At 49.5% G+C, this 22,412-nt stretch overlaps 1 protein-coding gene across 3 annotated transcripts in view; it reads right to left on the reverse strand.

Annotated features, from left to right (window-relative positions):
• Positions 1–22,412, reverse strand: part of LOC121581119 (cadherin-2B) — a 143,895-nt gene that overhangs the window by 16,950 nt on the left and 104,533 nt on the right. For all 3 annotated transcript variants that reach the window (XM_045224688.1, XM_045224689.1, XM_045224690.1), the window contains exon 7: positions 3,791–4,047. In XM_045224688.1, the coding sequence (XP_045080623.1) occupies positions 3,791–4,047 (257 nt within the window). The remainder of the gene's footprint in view (positions 1–3,790; positions 4,048–22,412) is intronic.

Genomic DNA, 22,412 nt, shown 5'->3' on the forward strand with positions numbered 1-22,412 from the left:
TACAAAGTATTGACTCAGGGATGTGAATACTTATGTAAATTAGATATTTCTTTATTTCATTTTCAATAAATGTGCTAAATTTATAAAAACATGTTTTCACTCTGTCATTGTGGGGTATTGTGTCCAGATGCGTGAGAAAACAATATAGTTAATCAATGTTGAATTCAGGCTGTAACACAACAAAATGTGGAATAAGTCATTGGGTATGAATACTTTCTGAAGGCACTGCAAACACATAGCTATGTGGGCAGAGGAACACTTGAAATGCACTAATTTTAAATATGTAGTTAGGCTTTTAAGGTATTATATAAGCCAATTGTCACCTATAAGGCATTTATTCAGTGATGTTCTTCTTTGTCAATATATGTGTTTATTCATTCACAACTAGGATGGGTAACACTTTATTTTAAGGCTCCGTAATAAACCATTTATAAGGTATATATAAATTGTGTGTTCACCATGTATTAATCATTACTCCCAAATTAATAGACCATTTACTAATCTTTAATAAAGTATTTTTGCAGTCCCTAATCTAAAGTGAGTGCTATGTATACTTTATACATACTTTATAAATGTTTGGAGTGACCAGTGTAATTTCTCCCAAAAAGATGGGCATGCCATTGGTAGGCATTCCTGCTCTACCTGGCTCAATATTATATATGTAATAGTAATCAACCCTTAGGATAGGGAGGGACATGTATTACAGCCAGGTACTTATACATGCAATATAAGTCGTAAGGCTTTCATAAGGTACTATGAGCCAATGGTCATCTATTAGGCATTTATTCAGTAATCTTTCTTATTTATCTAATAAGTGTGTTTATTCATTCACAACTAGGATGTTGATGGGCCCAGCACAGGCAGTGTGGTCCCCTGGTCTTCTGGTACCAGTGCTGTGGGAAAGGATGCTAGGCTTAGCAGAGACAGCTCAGAGGTGAGTGCAGTGGAGGTAGGAAAAAAACTAAGAGACACAGATGTACTCCTAGTTCCTTAATATGTTGTCTCTATATGTAATAGCAATTAACACTTTGGAGTGACAGACAGACAGACAGAGATAGACAGAGTGACAGCAGAGAAGATGCAGAGACAGACTGCACAACAGGGAGGCAACAGAGGCCCCTGCTACCGTTCACCACACATTTCCCTATTCCTGCTCTGTGGGAGTCAGACTCAGTAGTATGTGTCAAAAAAGGGCCAGCACTCACTATATTTACAGTTTTGTTGAATAAGCATTTCTGAGAACATACATATAAAGAACATTTTGCTTTGCACCTTTCTTAGTGTGTGCATGCATGCGCACCTGCGTGTTTGTCTTTCTGTCTGTCTGTCTATATCATAGATGGTATAAATGCAGTTGAAGTCGGAAGTTTACATAGACTTAGGTTGGAGTCATTAAAACTCGTTTTTCAACCACTCCACACATTTCTTGTTAACAAACTATAGTTTTGGCAAGTCGGTTAGGACATCTACTTTGTGCATGACACAAGTAATTTTTCCAACAATTGTTTACAGACAGATTATTTCACTTATAATTCACTGTATTACAATTCCAGTGGGTCAGAAGTTTACATACACTAAGTTGACTGTGCCTTTAAACAGCTTGGAAAATTCCAGAAAATATTGTCTTGGCTTTAGAAGATTCTGATAGGCTAATTGACATCATTTGAGTCAATTGGAGGTGTACCTGTGGATGTATTTCAAGGCCTACCTTCAAACTCAGTGCCTCTTTGCTTGACATCATGGGAAAATCTAAAGAAATCAGCCAAGACCTCAGAAATTTTTTTGTAGACCTCCACAAGTCTGGTTCATCCTTGGGAGCAATTCCCCAACGCCTGAAGGAACCACGTTCATCTGTACAAACAATAGTATGCAAGTAGAAACACCATGGGACCACGCAGCCGTCATACCGCTCAGGAAGGAGACGTGTTTTGTCTCCTAGAGATGAACGTACTTTGGTGCGAAAAGTGCAAATCAATCCCAGAACAACAGCAAAGGACCTTGTGAAGATGTTGGAGGAAACAGGTACAAAAGTATCTATATCCACAGTAAAACGAGGCCTATATTGACATAACCTGAAAGGCCGCTCAGCAAGGAAGAAGCCACTACTCCAAAACCGCCATAAAAAAAGCCAGACTATGGTTTGCAACTGTACATGGGGACAAAGATCGTACTTTTTGGAGAAATGTCCTCTGGTCTGATGAAACAAAATTAGAACTGTTTGGCCATAACGACCATCGTTATGTTTGGAGGAAAAAGGGGTACGCTTGCAAGCCGAAGAACACCATCCCAACCGTGAAGCACAGGGGTGGTAGCATCATGCTGTGGGTGTGCTTTGCTGCAGGAGGGATTGGTGCACTTCACAAAATAGATGGCATCATGAGGAAGGAAAATTATGTGGATATATTGAAGCAACATCTCAAGACATCAGTCAGGAAGTTAAAGCTTGGTCGCAAATGGGTCTTCCAAATGGACAATGACCCCAAGCATACTTCCAATGTTGTGGCAAAATGGCTTAAGGACAACAAAGTCAAGGTATTGGAGTGGCCATCACAAAGCCCTGACCTCAATCCTATAGAACATTTGTGGGCAGAACTGGAAAAGCGTGTGCGAGCAAGGAGGCCTACAAACCTGACTTAGTTACACCAGTTCTGTCAGGAGGAATGGGCCAAAATTCACCCAACTTATTGTGCGAAGCTTGTGGAAGGCAAGTTAAACAATTTAAAGGCAATGCTACCAAATACTAATTGAGTGTATGTAAACTTCTGACCCACTGGGAATGTGATGAAATAAATAAAAGCTGAAATAAATCATTCTCTCTACTATTATTCTGACGTTTCACATTCTTAAAATAAAGTGGTGATCCTAACTGACCTAAAACAAGGAATCTTTACTATGATTAAATGTCAGGAATTGTGAAATACAGAGTTTAAATGTATTTGGCTAAGGTGTATGTAAACTTCTGACTTCAACTGTACATGGATAAACCCATTGATGACGTCACACCATTCATTTCTATGTGAAGCCTCAATGGCGCACTTGAAGTCAAGGAAGTTGATTTTAGCTACTAAGATGGCGTCTCATGGGGAATATTTTCAAAACATAACATGCACAGTTTGAGCTAGTCCAGGAAGTAACATTGCAGGCTAGCTCAGCTGACCCCTCTCATTGAGGATCTCAAGTTGAAGGCCGACTGGGGTGGACCCTCGGTGGACCCTCGGTCGCGGTCGGGGTCGGAACTTACTGAGTTAGAATGGTAGAATACACAAGGTGCAATTTCGAAATTTGGATGTGCATCAGCAGTTTTTCTCTTGTTATGTCAATCACTGACAGTTCCAAAATCTTTAGATTGGTAAATTAGTCTAGAGGCCAGCTACCTAAACTTGTACTGCAAATGTTTCTCTCCGCACCATGGCAAAATGTATAGAATTGCAGCAAGCTAACTCTAAAACTTCAATTTATCACTCTGCTGTCAAGAGTGGTCCGCTAAAATGTTTTGCTTGCAAGGTGAGGGGCCCCAAAACCAAAATGTTGCTTAGGGCTCCCAAAAGGCTAGGGCTGGCTCTGACTGCATGTGTGGGTATGGATGTGGGTACGCAGACCCGCAAGCCACTGAGGCCCCTCATGATGGCCCCCACCCGCATCAAAGTTGCCCATCCCTGATTTATACGAAGATTGCCATTTTCCCATTCACTATAATGGAGGATCCCAGTCGGCCTTGAACTTCAGGGCTTCAATGAGAGGGGACAGTCGTTCTCCCCTGGTCTGTATAGGATCCACTCTAGTCCAGTACCTGATGTTATTGGTGAGTCCAGTATCAGGGTCCACAGCACTAACCCGTCCCACGGTGCAGGCGGGAGGGCAGTTCTCCGACACATCCATACGGTAGCGAGCCCGGGAGAAGCGGGGCGGCTCGTCTGCGTCCAGCACGGCCACCCGGATGGAGGCGCGGTCCTTAAAGGGCCCTCGACGGAGGAAACGAGGGTCCACCGTGGGGTTCAACACCTCCACGGAGAAGGAGTAGGAGCTACGACTCTCATAGTCCACAGCCTGCAGAGAGGGAGGGAGAGACAGTTATTGCTACACCCGCAATAACATCTTCTAAATATGTGTATGTGACAAACAACATTTATTTTATTTTTTGTTTTTTTTGAGAGAGAGCGAGGTTACAGTAACTAAAAGGTGTCTATATGTTGGTTCTGTAGTGGAACATTGTCAAGTGGTATTGTATCACGCTTTCCCTTTACAACACCGGTAGTTAATGTGTTCACATTCTCGTGTGTGCTCCTTGGTATAGTGTGGAAACATACACATTTCCATACAAATGCAATACGCTCACCTTGACTGTGAAAATAAATCATATTGACATTTCGCAAACGCATGTTTTATTCAGTGATAGAAACTTAAACATAAGAATCAAGTATGATGCATTGACCTGGTTAACTACAGGCACACTAGGAAAACATAATGTACGCATGCTATTACATTCACAGATGTAGTCAGACAAGTAGGAAGCTGTGAGGGTTTCATGCTACAGCTCCAATCTCGTCTGAGTCTGGCATCTGCTGAGACGTTATGACTGTCTGCCTGTCTGTCTGTCTTTCTGTCTGGCAGGCTGGCTGCTGATTGTGGTTTCTCTTAGCAGCAGGGTTCCATTAGGAATGAGCCTGTCTCTGAGCAGATCAGGAGAGATGATTGCTAGCGGGGGCAAAGCCCTACCTTGATTACATTCTAGAGAGAGGGTCTGGTTAAAAACAGCGTTCTGAGGTTTTCCTACATGGAAAAATTGGATGGAGTCAGTATGATTGGCAGAAACATGCAGACTGGACTGGACTAGGTATAAATAGATTGATTTGGTATGAGCAATATTCAAACTAACTTTGAAGGTCCCTCTTGGAGGAAAATATTGATATTTTTCTCCTCTTCTGATCTCCCCTCTTTTTTCATTTTCTCACAGTTGTAAAGAACTGCATTCTCTTACAAGAAATCTGTAATCTTAACAGGGCAGAGATTGATTAACAATTATGCAGTGAGAAAAGAGGAATTGAAATATTGAAATGTTCGCAATACGGGAAGATTTCAAAGCAGGAAAAGGGGAAATGTCAGAGAGAGAGAGAGAGAGGCAGGGAGAGTGAGAGAGAGGGAGCGAGGGAGGGAGGGGGTAGACAGAGAGAAAGGTTCTCTAACAGGATCCCATTAGAGGGAGAGAGAGACAATCTGTCTGAGGAGGAGAGATGTCACTTACACTGTGAGCACACACTTATCACCCCCTCCCTGCCTCCCTCCCATGCACTCCATCACACTCTCCACTCCCATCCTAGTGTTCAGAGGTCCATCTGTGACACCCAGAACACACACTCATCTCTTTCTCTTGCTCACACTTACAGAAAGCACTTATCACAACCACCACCTTCCTTTTTCTGTCTCACTTCCTCATCCTATGCTGCTTTCTCTCTCCATCTCACTCTCTCTCTCTCTCTCTCTCTCTCCCACTCTCTCTCCCACTCGCTCTCCCATTCGCTCTCTCCCACTCGCTCTCTCCCAATCTCTTCGTCTCTTAGTACAACCTTCTCTTGTCCTGCCCTGCACTCACACTCTTTTTTCAAATTCTAATTATTTCTCTGTAACAATTGCCTTTTGCTACGGTCTAAGCATGAAATTAATTAACTAACCAGTATGGTACAATAGTCAAATACATCATGCATCAAATATGGATCATGCTCATATGTGTGTGTGTGTGAGTGTGAGTGTGTGAGTGTGTGTGTGTGTGTGTGTGTGTGTGTGGCCAGGCTGTGATCAATGAGGCTTTAAATGATCTGAATCCGACTTCTTTGCAGCTATTGTATATGTGTAACCAATGTTTCCATCTTACTGTTGGGGAATGTGCTAGTGAAAAATGATATCTTTAACCGCACAATGTTGTATAAGAGCCTTCTCTATCCTGCTGGCGTAGCCTATGTGAGGTTTTACTCAATTCTCAACATTTTACATCAAGATGATGTCTTTGTCTGACTACTCATTTAAGATGTATGAAAAAAAATGTATGCACTCACTAACTGTAAATGACTCAAATGTAATGTAAATGTAAGATTGCAGACTTAGCTCTGAGCAATTTAGTACTGCTGGAACAGGGTATCTCCTAAATATCTCCACCACTTTGCTCTCTCTCGCCCTCCTTTCTGTCACTCACTCTGTTCATGTCCTTCCTTCCTCTCTTTTTCTCATCTCTCTCCCTCTGCTCTCTGTATGTACAGTGAGGGAAAAAAAAGTATTTGATCCCCTGCTGATTTTGTACGTTTTCCCACTGACAAAGAAATGATCAGTCTATAATTTTAATGGTAGGTTTATTTGAACAGTGAGAGACAGAATAACAACAAAAAAATCCTGAAAAACGCATGTAAAAAATGTTATAAATTGATTTCCATTTTAATGAGGGAAATAAGTATTTGACCCCCTCTCAATCAAAAAGATTTCTGGCTCCCAGGTGTCTTTTATACAGGTAACGAGCTGAGATTAGGAGCACACTCTTAAAGGGTGTGCTCCTAATCTCAGCTTGTTACCTGTATAAAAGACACATGTCCACAGAAGCAATCAATCAATCAGATTTCAAACTCTCCACCATGGCCAAGACCAAAGAGCTCTCCAAGGATGTCAGGGACAAGATTGTAGACCTACACAAGGCTGGAATGGGCTACAAGACCATCGCCAAGCAGCTTGGTGAGAAGGTGACAACAGTTGGTGCGATTATTCGCAAATGGAAGAAACACAAAAGAACTGTCAATCTCCCTCGGCCTGGGGCTCCATGCAAGATCTCACCTCGTAGAGTTGCAATGATCATGAGAACGGTGAGGAATCAGCCCAGAACTACACAGGAGGATCTTGTCAATGATCTCAAGGCAGCTGGGACCATAGTCACCAAGAAAACAATTGGTAACACACTACGCCGTGAAGGACTGAAATCCTGCAGTGCCCGCAAGGTCCCCCTGCTCAAGAAAGCACATATACAGGGCCGTCTGAAGTTTGCCAATGAACATCTGAATGATTCAGAGGTGAACTGGGTGAAAGTGTTGTGGTCAGATGAGACCAAAATCGAGCTCTTTGGCATCAACTCAACTCGCCGTGTTTGGAGGAGGAGGAATGCTGCCTATGACCCCAAGAACACCATCCCCACCGTCAAACATGGAGGTGGAAACATTATGCTTTGGGGGTGTTTTTCTGCTAAGTGGACAGGACAACTTCATCGCATCAAAGGGACGATGGACGGGGCAATGTACCATCAAATCTTGAGTGAGAACCTCTTTCCCTCAGCCAGGGCATTGAAAATGGGTTGTGGATGGGTATTCCAGCATGACAATGACCCAAAACACACGGCCAAGGCAACAAAGGAGTGGCTCAAGAAGAAGCACATTAAGGTCCTGGAGTGGCCTAGCCAGTCTCCAGACCTTAATCCTATAGAAAATCTGTGGAGGGAGCTGAAGGTTCGAGTTGCCAAACGTCAGCCTCAAAACCTTAATGACTTGGAGAAGATCTGCAAAGAGGAGTGGGACAAAATCCCTCCTGAGATGTGTGCAAACCTGGTGGCCAACTACAAGAAACGTCTGACCTCTGTGATTGCCAACAAGGGTTTTGCCACCAAGTACTAAGTCATGTTTTGCAGAGGGGTCAAATACTTATTTCCCTCATTAAAATGCAAATCAATTTATAACATTTTTGACATGCGTTTTTCTGGATTTTTTTGTTGTTATTCTGTCTCTCACTGTTCAAATAAACCTACCATTAAAATTATAGACTGATCATTTCTTTGTCAGTGGGCAAACGTACAAAATCAGCAGGGGATCAAATACTTTTCCCTCACTGTATACTCATCCCTATATTTTCTCTCTCTCTCTCCTCTCTCTCTCTCTCTCTCTCTCTCTCTCTCTCCTCCTCTCTCTCTCTCTCCTCTCTCTCTCTCTCCTCTCTCTCTCTCCTCTCTCTCTCTCTCTCTCCTCTCTCTCTCTCTCTCTCTCTCTCTCTCTCTCTCTCTCTCTCTCTCTCTCTCTCTCTCTCTCTCTCTCTCTCTCTCGATTAGTACAATCTCTCTTCTCAGTGAGAAAACAAACACAGATAATCCTCGGAGCGCTGCTAGCCGGTGACCAGCCAGCCGTTTAAAGTGAAAGCATATGGAAATAATGGCTAACCAATGGAATTAAAGTGTCCCTAGGTGGAATCACAGGCATATGAATAGCAGGTTTACACTGCTCATACCCCCAAAAACATACCTTGAGTGGAATCAGAGAATTTAAATATTGAGGGAAGACGATCGTCTTTTATGATGTAGCATATATTATTTAGCAGACACTTTTATCCAAAGCGACTTACAGTCATGCGTGCATACATTTTATATCATACCCACTATCCTGGCTTTGCAAGTACCATGCTCTACCAACTGAGCTACAGAGGACCATTTCTCATTTAACTCCAAATGTTGCTGAGGATCAGTGTCATAGACCTGTGTAGCATACAGCTGTGTAGTCAGCACACTCAGGAACAGACTCAGCTAGGCCTTACTACCCTTTGGCACTTCGAGAGCTTGTGACTATAAGGTTCTACTGCATTTTTGTCCAATGTAGTTATTGACATAGCCTTGTTCTGTTCAATGGTCTCTACCTATACAGTATTCCTACCCCTTGACTTATTCCACATTGTGTTGTGCTACAGCCTGAATTCAAAATAAAAATAAATAAAAAAGAATTTCGCCCATTTACACACAATACCCCATAATGACAAAGTGAAAACATGTTTTTAGAAATGTTTGCAAATTTATTAAAATGAAAAATGAAATACAGAAATACTCATTTACATAAGTATTCACACCCCTGAGTCAATACTTTGTGGAAGCACCTTTGGCAGTGATTACAGCTGTGAGTTTTTCTGGGTACGTCTCTAAGAGCTTTCTACACCTGGATTGTGCAACATTTGATCTGTCAAATTGGTTGTTGATCATTGCTACACAACCATTTTCAGGTCTTGCCATACATTTTCTGGTAGATTTAAGTCTGTAACTCGGCAACACAGGAACATTCACTGTCTTCTTGGTAAGCAACTCCAGTTTAGATTTGGCCTTGTGTTTTAGATTATTGTTCTGCTGAAAGGGGAATCCATCTCCCAGTGTCTGGTGGAAAGCAGACTGAACCAGGTTTACCTCTAGTATTACTTTAGTGCCTTGTTGCAAACAAAATGTATGTTTTGGAATATTTTGTACATACTTCTTTCTTTTCACTCTGTCAATTAGGTTAGTATTGTGGAGTAACTACAATGTTGTTGATCCATCCTCAGTTTTCTCATATTACAACCATTAAACTCCATAACTGTTTTAAAATTACCAATGGCCTCATGGTGAAATCTTTGTAGTGACTGGGTGTATAGATACACCATCCAAAGTATAACTAATTACTTCACCATGCTCAAAGGGATATTCAATGTCTGCTTTTTTATTTTTAGCCATCTACCAATAGGTGCCCTTCTTTGTAAGGCATTGAAAACCTCCCTGGTCTTTGTGGGTGAATCCGTGTTTTAAATTCACTGCTCGACTGAGGGACCTTACTGATAATTGTGTGGGGTACAGAGATGAGGAAGTCATTCAAAAATCATGTTAAACACTATTATTGAACACAGAGTCCATGCAGCTTATGTAACTTGTTAAGCAAATGTTTACTCCTGAACCTATTTAGGCTTGACATAACAAAGGGGTTGAATACTTTTTGACTCAAGACATTTCAGCTTCTTATATTTAATTAATTTGTAAACATTTTTTAAAACATAATTCCACTTTGACATTATGTGGTATTGTGTTTAATCCATTTTAAATTCAGGCTGTAACACAACAAAATGTGGAAAACGTCAAGTGGTGTGAATACTTTTCTAAAGGCACTGTATATACTCTAAATACCCCCAATTCATATTGTTAAGGGTACCATGTCAACTAACTGTCTCTAATTACAGCTGTTATATCCACCACTGGGTGGCAGCTTTGCAGAGCAGTAACAAGGAACTACTTGCTTATTTACAGAGAAGAAGCCTTATTGTAAACATTTACATTTACATTTTAGTCATTTAGCAGACGCTCTTATCCAGAGCGACTTACAGTTAGTGAATACATATTTTTTTATACTAAACCTTAGTTCACTTGATGCTTCAGGTACAGTACCAGTCAAAAGTTTGGACACACCTACTCATTCAAGGGGTTATCTATATTTTTACTATTTTCTATATTGTAGAATAATAGTGAAGACATCAAAACTATGAAAAAACACACATGGAATCATGTAGTAACCAAAAAAGTGATAAACAAATCAAAATATATTTTATATTTGAGATTCTTCAAAGTAGCCACCCTTTGCCTTGATGACAGCTTTGCACACTCTTGGCATTCTCTCAACCAGCTTCATGAGGTAGTCACCTGAAATGTATTTCAATTAACAGGTGTGCCTTGTTAAAAGTTAATTTGAGGAATTTCTTTCCTTCTTATTGCGTTTGAGCCAATCAGTTTTGTTGTGACAAGGTAGGGGTGGTATACAGAAGATAGCCCTATTTGGTAAAAGACCAAGTCCATATTATGCCTGGAACAGCTCAAATAAGCAAAGAGAAATGACAGTCCATCCTTACTTTAAGACATGATGGTCAGTCAATACGGAACATTTCGAGAACTTTTAAAGTGGGATTGAGATGTTGACCCAGTAGACCTATAGTTTGTACCAACACAAAGGTAAGAGAGTGGAAGTGGTGTCATTTAAGCCTTGAGAGATTGGATACCAAAATGTATTTCCCAATTCCAACCACATTCTATTAATTTCGAACCTTCACTTTTCTCTGCGTTTAGGCCTGTGTGCACAGCGACTAGATCTCATCTCAATCCACTGCCCTCAGAAAATCCCATTTAGAAAACCTCCTGGTGTGCTCATATAAGCCTATAAATGAATAGTTGTCTATTTTCAAATCCCCTGCCACCATTTAGAGGTTGAATTATAGTGACCTATGCCCAGGCAGTTTAGAGAGAGAATCACAACAATGAGTCAGACTGAGACAAAAACTGCTAGTATCCAACAAAATGGCCCCTGAGAAAAGATGAGAGGAGGAGGATGAGTGAGGGGATGACAGAGGGAGGGAGAGAGAGAGAGAGAAAGAGCGAGAGAGCGAGAGAGAGAGAGAGAGAGAGAGAGAGAGAGAGAGAGAGAGAGAGAGAGAGAGAGAGAGAGAGAGAGAGAGAGAGAGAGAGAGAGAGAGAGAGAGAGAGAGAGAGAGAGAGAGAGAGAGAGAGAGAGAGAGAGAGAGCGAGAGAGAGGGATACAGAAAGAGAGAGGGATAGAGAGAGTGAGGGAGAGACAGAGAGAGAGAGATGGAGAGAAAGTGAGAGTTTGCTGTGGCCCTGGGAGACTGACTGTGAATAAGCAGTGATAAGAGACAGACAGTCTTCAGTCTTTACCCAGACTGACTGCTGGAGTGTTAATGACCCAGCTTCCCCTGCACGTCCCTGGCTAACCCTCCACCACCCTCCACCACCTCACCCCACCTCTCCACCCTCTACCACTGCCCATGGGCCTGTCGCTGTCTGTCTCTGACAGATACACACACACAAACACACACGTACGCACACACAGACACACACACTCTCTCTCTCCCTGCCCCCCTCTCTGTCATCTGTCACATCACACAGTACTGAACCTCAGTCTTTTAGGAAGGCACCACTTCTTTTAGGAAGACTGTATTCCTTCACACCTTTTTGCTCATTCCACTGAGTGTTAACAGGGGTGGCTGCAAGCCAAGGTCAACAGTGTGTGTGTGTGTGTGTGTGTGTGTGTGTGTGTGTGTGTGTGTGTGTGTGTGGCCGGGCGCACTTGTGCCTGTGTATGTGTGTGTGCCTGTGTCTGTGCCTGTGTGTGTATTCCAGTGTGGCTGTATGTGTGGCTGTAAGTCTAAGATCAATGGTAAAATGATTCTACCCATAGCTGTGAGAGGACCAACGAGGTCAGGGCAGACTCAGTGGTAGCAGAGATTGTTCCAGCTGGAAATCTTTTCCTCAAGGGCAAAAATATCCTCTCTTTCCACAAAAGTTGTATTTTATTCACAACAGACAAACTGGCCATCGACAGTGAGTGATTCAGTACACACAAACCTCAACACACACACACTTAACACATACAACACGTACCCAAACACAATGCTGTTTTCTTTTAATCGTGGGGGGAGCTTAACGCTAATTTTATGCTTTGTTTATTTTTCTATTAGAGTGGTTTCTTTCATGTTTCCCATTAGTTGCGCGTGGATTCTCTGAAAGGCAAAATCCCTTTTAACCTCCTCAAGTCTTCTTCTCAGCTATACCTACCTACCTAGCCTATCATTCTTATTCTACCCTGTCACAACGACAACCGTATGTTCCCTGAGCCAATATTGAAGAGCGCTAGAGAAGACGGCCCTAAAAGTATTTCGAAAAGTTCAATCTCTTCTATTTCTTTCCACAATATATTTTTGGGGAAGGAGGGAGAGGTGAGACAAAGCTCCATATTGGAAAAATAATTGTAGGTTTTGTTTGGCGTCCTCAGTGCAATGGAGTCGGAATCCGAGGGGAGATAGCAGAGGGAGGTGATAGGAGAGGGAGGTGAGAGGAGAGGGAATGAGAGGAGAGGGAGGTGATAGGAGAGGGAGGTGATAGCAGAGGGAGGTGATAGCAGAGGGAGGTGATAGCAGAGGGAGGTGAGAGGAGAGGGAGGTGATAGCAGAGGGAGGTGAGAGGAGAGGGAGGTGAGAGGAGAGGGAGATGATAGCAGAGGGAGGTGAGAGGAGAGGGAGGTGATAGCAGAGGGAGTTGAGAGGAGAGGGAGGTGAGAGCAGAGGGAGGTGAGAGGAGAGAGAGGTGATAGCAGAGGGAGGTGAGAGGAGAGGGAGGTGAGAGGAGAGGAGAGGAGAGGGAGGTGAGAGGAGAGGGAGGTGATAGCAGAGGGAGGTGAGAGGAGAGGGCGGTGATAGCAGAGGGAGGTGAGAGGAGAGGGAGGTGAGAGGAGAGGGAGGTGATAGCAGAGGGAGGTGAGAGGAGAGGGAGGTGATAGCAGAGGGAGGTGAGAGGAGAGGGAGGTGATAGCAGAGGGAGGTGAGAGGAGAGGGAGCTGATAGCAGAGGGAGGTGAGAGGAGAGGGAGGTGATAGCAGAGGGAGGTGAGAGGAGAGAGAGGTGAGAGGAGAGGGAGTTGATAGCAGAGGGAGGTGAGAGGAGAGGGAGGTGATAGCAGAGGGAGATGAGAGGAGAGGGAGGAGATAGCAGAGGGAGGTGAGAGGAGAGGGAGGTGATAGCAGAGGGAGGTGAGAGGAGAGGAAGGTGATAGCAGAGGGAGGTGATAGCAGAGGGAGGTGAGAGGAGAGGGAGGTGAGAGGAGAGGAGAGGGAGGTGAGAGGAGAGGGAGGTGATAGCAGAGGGAGGTGAGAGGAGAGGGAGGTGATAGCAGAGGGAGGTGAGAGGAGAGGGAGGTGGTGGCAGAGGGAGGTGATAGCAGAAGGAGGTGATAGCAGAGGGAGGTGAGAGGAGAGGGAGGTGAGAGGAGAGGAGAGGGAGGTGAGAGGAGAGGGAGGTGATAGCAGAGGGAGGTGAGAGGAGAGGGAGGTGATAGGAGAGGGAGGTGGTGGCAGAGGGAGGTGATAGCAGAGGGAGGTGATAGCAGAGGGAGGTGAGAGGAGAGGGAGGTGATAGGAGAGGGAGGTGATAGCAGAGGGAGGTGATAGCAGAGGGCGGTGAGAGGAGAGGGAGGTGAGAGGAAAGGGAGGTGATAGCAGAGGGAGGTGAGAGGAGAGGGAGGTGATAGCAGAGGGAGGTGAGAGGAGAGGGAGGTGATAGCAGAGGGAGGTGAGAGGAGAGGGAGGTGATAGCAGAGGGAGGTGAGAGGAGAGGGAGCTGATAGCAGAGGGAGGTGAGAGGAGAGGCAGGTGATAGCAGAGGGAGGTGAGAGGAGAGAGAGGTGAGAGGAGATGGAGGTGATAGCAGAGGGAGGTGAGGGGAGAGGGAGGTGATAGCAGAGGGAGATGGATGGAGAGGGAGGTGATAGCAGAGGGAGGTGAGAGGAGAGGGAGGTGATAGCAGAGGGAGGTGAGAGGAGAGGGAGGTGATAGCAGAGGGAGGTGAGAGGAGAGGGAGGTGAGAGGAGAGGGAGGTGATAGCAGAGGGTGATAGCAGAGGGAGGTGATAGCAGAGGGAGGTGAGAGGAGAGGGCGGTGATAGCAGAGGGATGTGAGAGGAGAGGAGTGAGAGGAGAGGGAGGTGATAGCAGAGGGAGGTGAGAGGAGAGGGAGGTGATAGCAGAGGGAGGTGAGAGGAGAGGGAGGTAATAGCAGAGGGAGGTGAGAGGAGAGGGAGCTGATAGCAGAGGGAGGTGAGAGGAGAGGGAGGTGATAGCAGAGGGAGGTGAGAGGAGAGGGAGGTGATAGCAGAGGGAGATGAGAGGAGAGAGAGGTGATAGCAGAGGGAGGTGAGAGGAGAGGGAGCTGATAGCAGAGGGAGGTGATAGCAGAGGGAGGTGATAGCAGAAGGAGGTGAGAGGAGAGGGAGGTGATAGCAGAGGGAGGTGAGAGGAGAGGGAGGTGATAGCAGAGGGAGGTGAGAGGAGAGGGAGGTGATAGCAGAGGGATGTGAGAGGAGAGAGAGGTGAGAGGAGAGGGAGGTGATAGCAGAGGGAGGTGAGGGGAGAGGGAGGTGATAGCAGAGGGAGGTGAGAGGAGAGGGAGGTGATAGCAGAGGGAGGTGAGAGGAGAGGGAGGTGATAGCAGAGGGAGGTGAGAGGAGAGGGAGGTGAGAGGAGAGGAGAGGGAGGTGAGAGGAGAGGGAGGTGATAGCAGAGGGAGGTGATAGCAGAGGGAGGTGAGAGGAGAGGGAGGTGATAGCAGAGGGAGGTGAGAGGAGAGAGAGGTGAGAGGAGAGGGAGGTGATAGCAGAGGGAGGTGAGGGGAGAGGAGGTGATAGCAGAGGGAGGTGAGAGGAGAGGGAGGTGATAGCAGAGGGAGGTGAGAGGAGAGGGAGGTGATAGCAGAGGGAGGTGAGAGGGAGGTGATAGCAGAAGGAGGTGAGAGGAGAGGGAGGTGATAGCAGAGGGAGGTGAGAGGAGAGGGAGGTGAGAGGAGAGGAGAGGGAGGTGAGAGGAGAGGGAGGTGATAGCAGAGGGAGGTGATAGCAGAGGGAGAAGAGAGGAGAGGGAGGTGAGAGGAGAGGGAGGTGAGAGGAGAGGAGAGGGAGGTGAGAGGAGAGGGAGGTGATAGCAGAGGGAGGTGAGAGGAGAGGGCGGTGATAGCAGAGGGAGGTGAGAGGAGAGGAAGGTGAGAGGAGAGGGAGGTGATAGCAGAGGGAGGTGAGAGGAGAGGGAGGTGATAGCAGAGGGAGGTGAGAGGAGAGGGAGGTGATAGCAGAGGGAGGTGAGAGGAGAGGGAGCTGATAGCAGAGGGAGGTGAGAGGAGAGGGAGGTGATAGCAGAGGGAGGTGAGAGGAGAGAGAGGTGAGAGGAGAGGGAGTTGATGGCAGAGGGAGGTGAGAGGAGAGGGAGGTGATAGCAGAGGGAGGTGAGAGGAGAGGGAGGAGATAGCAGAGGGAGGTGAGAGGAGAGGGAGGTGATAGCAGAGGGAGGTGAGAGGAGAGAGAGGTGAGAGGAGAGGGAGGTGATAGCAGAGGGAGGTGAGAGGAGAGAGAGGTGAGAGGAGAGGGAGGTGATAGCAGAGGGAGGTGAGGGGAGAGGGAGGTGATAGCAGAGGGAGATGAATGGAGAGGGAGGTGATAGCAGAGGGAGGTGAGAGGAGAGGGAGGTGATAGCAGAGGGAGGTGAGAGGAGAGGGAGGTGATAGCAGAGGGAGGTGAGAGGGAGGTGATAGCAGAAGGCGGTGAGAGGAGAGGGAGGTGATAGCAGAGGGAGGTGAGAGGAGAGGGAGGTGAGAGGAGAGGGAGGTGATAGCAGAGGGTGATAGCAGAGGGAGGTGATAGCAGAGGGAGGTGAGAGGAGAGGGCGGTGATAGCAGAGGGATTTGAGAGGAGAGGGAGTGAGAGGAGAGGGAGGTGATAGCAGAGGGAGGTGAGAGGAGAGGGAGGTGATAGCAGAGGGAGGTGAGAGGAGAGGGAGGTGATAGCAGAGGGAGGTGAGAGGAGAGGGAGCTGATAGCAGAGGGAGGTGAGAGGAGAGGGAGGTGATAGCAGAGGGAGGTGAGAGGAGAGGGAGGTGATAGCAGAGGGAGATGAGAGGAGAGGGAGGTGATAGCAGAGGGAGGTGAGAGGAGAGGGAGCTGATAGCAGAGGGAGGTGATAGCAGAGGGAGGTGATAGCAGAAGGAGGTGAGAGGAGAGGGAGGTGATAGCAGAGGGAGGTGAGAGGAGAGGGAGGTGAGAGGAGAGGAGAGGGAGGTGAGAGGAGAGGGAGGTGATAGCAGAGGGAGGTGATAGCAGAGGGAGGTGAGAGGAGAGGGAGGTGATAGCAGAGGGAGGTGAGAGGAGAGGGAGGTGATAGCAGAGGGAGGAGAGGGAGGTGATAGCAGAGGGAGGTGATAGCAGAGGGAGGTGAGGGGAGAGGGAGGTGATAGCAGAGGGAGGTGAGAGGAGAGGGAGGTGATAGCAGAGGGAGGTGAGAGGAGAGAGAGGTGAGAGGAGAGGGAGGTGATAGCAGAGGGAGGTGAGAGGAGAGGGAGGTGATAGCAGAGGGAGGTGAGAGGAGAGGGAGGTGATAGCAGAGGGAGGTGAGAGGAGAGGGAGGTGATAGCAGAGGGAGGTGAGAGGAGAGGGAGGTGATAGCAGAGGGAGGTGATAGCAGAGGGAGGTGAGGGGAGAGGGAGGTGATAGCAGAGGGAGGTGAGAGGAGAGGGAGGTGATAGCAGAGGGAGGTGAGAGGAGAGAGAGGTGAGAGGAGAGGGAGGTGATAGCAGAGGGAGGTGAGGGGAGAGGGAGGTGATAGCAGAGGGAGGTGAGAGGAGAGGGAGGTGATAGCAGAGGGAGGTGAGAGGAGAGGGAGGTGATAGCAGAGGGAGGTGAGAGGGAGGTGATAGCAGAAGGAGGTGAGAGGAGAGGGAGGTGATAGCAGAGGGAGGTGAGAGGAGAGGGAGGTGAGAGGAGAGGAGAGGGGGTGAGAGGAGAGGGAGGTGATAGCAGAGGGAGGTGATAGTAGAGGGAGAAGAGAGGAGAGGGAGGTGAGAGGAGAGGGAGGTGAGAGGAGAGGAGAGGGAGGTGAGAGGAGAGGGAGGTGATAGCAGAGGGAGGTGAGAGGAGAGGGCGGTGATAGCAGAGGGAGGTGAGAGGAGAGGGAGGTGAGAGGAGAGGGGAGGATAGCAGAGGGAGGTGAGAGGAGAGGGAGGTGATAGCAGAGGGAGGTGAGAGGAGAGGGAGGTGATAGCAGAGGGAGGTGAGAGGAGAGGGAGCTGATAGCAGAGGGAGGTGAGAGGGAGAGGGAGGTGATAGCAGAGGGAGGTGAGAGGAGAGAGAGGTGAGAGGAGAGGGAGTTGATGGCAGAGGGAGGTGAGAGGAGAGGGAGGTAAGCAGAGGGAGGTGAGAGGAGAGGGAGGAGATAGCAGAGGGAGGTGAGAGGAGAGGGAGGTGATAGCAGAGGGAGGTGAGAGGAGAGAGAGGTGAGAGGAGAGGGAGGTGATAGCAGAGGGAGGTGAGAGGAGAGAGAGGTGAGAGGAGAGGGAGGTGATAGCAGAGGGAGGTGAGGGGAGAGGGAGGTGATAGCAGAGGGAGATGAAGGAGAGGAGGTGATAGCAGAGGGAGGTGAGAGGAGAGGGAGGTGATAGCAGAGGAGGTGAGAGGAGAGGGAGGTGATAGCAGAGGGAGGTGAGAGGGCTGATAGCAGAAGGCGGTGAGAGGAGAGGGAGGTGAGCAGAGGAGGTGAGAGGAGAGGGAGGTGAGAGGAGAGGGAGGTGATAGTAGAGGGTGATAGCAGAGGGAGGTGATAGCAGAGGGAGGTGAGAGGAGAGGGCGGTGATAGCAGAGGGATGTGAGAGGAGAGGCAGTGAGAGGAGAGGGAGGTGATAGCAGAGGGAGGTGAGAGAGAGGGAGGTGATAGCAGAGGGAGGAGAGGGAGAGGGAGGTGATAGCAGAGGAGGTGAGAGGAGAGGGAGCTGATAGCAGAGGGAGGTGAGAGGAGAGGGAGGTTATAGCAGAGGGAGGTGGGAGGAGAGGGAGGTGATAGCAGAGGAGATGAGAGGAGAGGGAGGTGATAGCAGAGGGAGGTGAGAGGAGAGGGAGCTGATAGCAGAGGGAGGTGATAGCAGAGGGAGGTGATAGCAGAAGGAGGTGAGAGGAGAGGGAGGTGATAGCAGAGGGAGGTGATAGAGAGGGAGGTGAGAGGAGAGGGAGGTGATAGCAGAGGGAGGTGAGAGGAGAGGGAGGTGATAGCAGAGGGAGGTGAGAGGAGAGGGAGGTGATAGCAGAGGGAGGTGATAGCAGAGGGAGGTGAGGGGAGAGGGAGGTGATAGCAGAGGGAGGTGAGAGGAGAGGGAGGTGATAGCAGAGGGAGGTGAGAGGAGAGGGAGGGGAGAGGAGAGGAGAGAGAGGTGAGAGGAGAGGGAGGTGAGAGGAGAGGAGAGGGAGGTGAGAGGAGAGGGAGGTGATAGCAGAGGGAGGTGATAGCAGAGGGAGGGTGAGAGGAGAGGGAGGATAGCAGAGGGAGGTGAGAGGAGAGGGAGGTGATAGCAGAGGGAGGTGAGAGGAGAGAGAGGTGAGAGGAGAGGGAGGTGATAGCAGAGGGAGGTGAGGGGAGAGGGAGGTGATAGCAGAGGGAGGTGAGAGGAGAGGGAGGTGATAGCAGAGGGAGGTGAGAGGAGAGGGAGGTGATGCAGAGGGAGGTAAAGGTGATAGCAGAAGGAGGTGAGAGGAGAGGGAGGTGATAGCAGAGGGAGGTGAGAGGAGGTGATAGCAGAAGGAGGTGAGAGGAGAGGGAGGTGATAGCAGAGGGAGGTGAGAGGAGAGGGAGGTGAGAGGAGAGGAGAGGGGGTGAGAGGAGAGGGAGGTGATAGCAGAGGGAGGTGATAGTAGAGGGAGAAGAGAGGAGAGGGAGGTGAGAGGAGAGGGAGGTGAGAGGAGAGGAGAGGGAGGTGAGAGGAGAGGGAGGTGATAGCAGAGGGAGGTGAGAGGAGAGGGCGGTGATAGCAGAGGGAGGTGAGAGGGGAGGAGGTGAGAGGAGAGGGAGGTGATAGCAGAGGGAGGTGAGAGGAGAGGGAGGTGATAGCAGAGGGAGGTGAGAGGAGAGGGAGGTGATAGCAGAGGGAGGTGAGAGGAGAGGGAGCTGATAGCAGAGGGAGGTGAGAGGAGAGGGAGGTGATAGCAGAGGGAGGTGAGAGGAGAGAGAGGTGAGAGGAGAGGGAGTTGATGGCAGAGGAGGTGAGAGGAGAGGGAGGTGATAGCAGAGGGAGGTGAAGAGGAGAGGGAGGAGATAGCAGAGGGAGGTGAGAGGAGAGGGAGGTGATAGCAGAGGGAGGTGAGAGAGAGAGAGGTGAGAGGAGAGGGAGGTGATAGCAGAGGGAGGTGAGAGGAGAGAGAGGTGAGAGGAGAGGGAGGTGATAGCAGAGGGAGGTGAGGGGAGAGGGAGGTGATAGCAGAGGGAGATGAATGGAGAGGGAGGTGATAGCAGAGGGAGGTGAGAGGAGAGGGAGGTGATAGCAGAGGGAGGTGAGAGGAGAGGGAGGTGATAGCAGAGGGAGGTGAGAGGGCGGTGATAGCAGAAGGTGTGAGAGGAGAGGGAGGTGATAGCAGAGGGAGGTGAGAGGAGAGGGAGGTGAGAGGAGAGGGAGGTGATAGCAGAGGGTGATAGCAGAGGGAGGTGATAGCAGAGGGAGGTGAGAGGAGAGGGCGGTGATAGCAGAGGGATGTGAGAGGAGAGGGAGTGAGAGGAGAGGGAGGTGATAGCAGAGGGAGGTGAGAGGAGAGGGAGGTGATAGCAGAGGGAGGTGAGAGGAGAGGGAGGTGATAGCAGAGGGAGGTGAGAGGAGAGGGAGCTGATAGCAGAGGGAGGTGAGAGGAGAGGGAGGTTATAGCAGAGGAGGTGGGAGGAGAGGGAGGTGATAGCAGAGGGAGATGAGAGGAGAGGGAGGTGATAGCAGAGGGAGGTGAGAGGAGAGGGAGCTGATAGCAGAGGAGGTGAGAGGAGAGGGAGGTGATAGCAGAGGGAGGTGAGAGGAGAGGGAGGTGATAGCAGAGGGAGGTGAGAGGAGAGGGAGAGTGATAGCAGAGGGAGGGATAGAAGGGAGGGGAGGGGAGGGAGGTGATAGCAGAGGGAGGTGAGAGGAGAGGGAGGTGATAGCAGAGGGAGGTGAGAGGAGAGGGAGGTGATAGCAGAGGGAGGAGAGGGAGGTGATAGCAGAGGGAGGTGATAGCAGAGGGAGGTGAGGGAGAGGGAGGTGAAGCAGAGGGAGGTGAGAGGAGAGGGAGGTGATAAGAGGGAGGTGAGAGGAGAGAAGGTGAGAGGAGAGGGAGGTGATAGCAGAGGGAGGTGAGGGGAGAGGGAGGTGATAGCAGAGGGAGGTGAGAGGAGAGGGAGGTGATAGCAGAGGAGGTGAGAGGAGAGGGAGGTGATAGCAGAGGAGGTGAGAGGAGAGGGAGGTGATAGCAGAGGGAGGTGATAGCAGAGGAGGTGAGGGAGAGGGAGGTGATAGCAGAGGGAGGTGAGAGGAGAGGGAGGTGATAGCAGAGGGAGGTGAGAGGAGAGAGAGGTGAGAGGAGAGGGAGGTGATAGCAGAGGGAGGTGAGGGGAGAGGGAGGTGATAGCAGAGGGAGGTGAGAGGAGAGGGAGGTGATAGCAGAGGGAGGTGAGAGGAGAGGAGGTGGATAGCAGAGGGAGGTGAGAGGGAGGTGATAGCAGAAGGAGGTGAGAGGAGAGGGAGGTGATAGCAGAGGGAGGTGAGAGGAGAGGGAGGTGAGAGGAGAGGAGAGGGGTGAGAGGAGAGGGAGGTATAGCAGAGGGAGGTGATAGTAGAGGGAGAAGAGAGGAGAGGGAGGTGAGAGGAGAGGGAGGTGAGAGGAGAGGAGAGGGAGGTGAGAGGAGAGGGAGGTGATAGCAGAGGGAGGTGAGAGGAGAGGGAGGTGATAGCAGAGGGAGGTGAGAGGAGAGGGAGGTGAGAGGAGAGGGAGGTGATAGCAGAGGGAGGTGAGAGGAGAGGGAGGTGATAGCAGAGGGAGGTGAGAGGAGAGGGAGGTGATAGCAGAGGGAGGTGAGAGGAGAGGGAGCTGATAGCAGAGGGAGGTGAGAGGAGAGGGAGGTGATAGCAGAGGGAGGGGAGAGGAGAGAGAGGTGAGAGGAGAGGGAGTTGATGGCAGAGGGAGGGGTGAGAGGAGAGGGAGGTGGATAGCAGAGGAGGTGAGAGGAGAGGGAGGAGATAGCAGAGGGAGGTGAGAGGAGAGGGAGGTGATAGCAGAGGGAGGTGAGAGGAGAGAGAGGTGAGAGGAGAGGGAGGTGATAGCAGAGGGAGGTGAGAGGAGAGAGAGGTGAGAGGAGAGGGAGGTGATAGCAGAGGGAGGTGAGGGAGAGGAGGTGATAGCAGAGGAGATGAATGGAGAGGGAGGTGATAGCAGAGGGAGGTGAGAGGAGAGGGAGGTGATAGCAGAGGGAGGTGAGAGGAGAGGAGGTGATAGCAGAGGGAGGTGAGAGGGGATATAGAGAAGGCGGTGAGAGGAGAGGGAGGTGATAGCAGAGGGAGGTGAGAGGAGAGGAGGTGAGAGGAGAGGGAGGTGATAGCAGAGGGTGATAGCAGAGGGAGGTGGATAGCAGAGGGAGGTGAGAGGAGAGGGCGGTGATAGCAGAGGGATGTGAGAGGAGAGGGAGTGAGAGGAGAGGGAGGTGATAGCAGAGGGAGGTGAGAGGAGAGGGAGGAGATAGCAGAGGGAGGTGAGAGGAGAGGGAGGTGATAGCAGAGGGAGGTGAGAGGAGAGGGAGCTGATAGCAGAGGGAGGTGAGAGGAGAGGGAGGTTATAGCAGAGGGAGGTGGGAGGAGAGGGAGGTGATAGCAGAGGGAGATGAGAGGAGAGGGAGGTGATAGCAGAGGGAGGTGAGAGGAGAGGGAGCTGATAGCAGAGGGAGGTGATAGCAGAGGGAGGTGATAGCAGAAGGAGGTGAGAGGAGAGGGAGGTGATAGCAGAGGGAGGTGATAGCAGAGGGAGGTGAGAGGAGAGGGAGGTGATAGCAGAGGGAGGTGAGAGGAGAGGGAGGTGATAGCAGAGGGAGGTGAGAGGAGAGGGAGGTGATAGCAGAGGGAGGTGATAGCAGAGGGAGGTGAGGGGAGAGGGAGGTGATGCAGAGGGAGGTGAGAGGAGAGGGAGGTGATAGCAGAGGGAGGTGAGAGGAGAGGGAGTGAGAGGAGAGGAGAGAGAGGTGAGAGGAGAGGAGGAGAGAGGAGAGGGAGGTGAGAGGAGAGGAGGTATAGCAGAGGGAGGTGATAG

The sequence above is a fragment of the Coregonus clupeaformis genome, chromosome 14 (genome assembly GCF_020615455.1).
Source record: "Coregonus clupeaformis isolate EN_2021a chromosome 14, ASM2061545v1, whole genome shotgun sequence".
In the NCBI taxonomy this organism is placed as follows: Eukaryota; Metazoa; Chordata; class Actinopteri; order Salmoniformes; family Salmonidae; genus Coregonus; species Coregonus clupeaformis.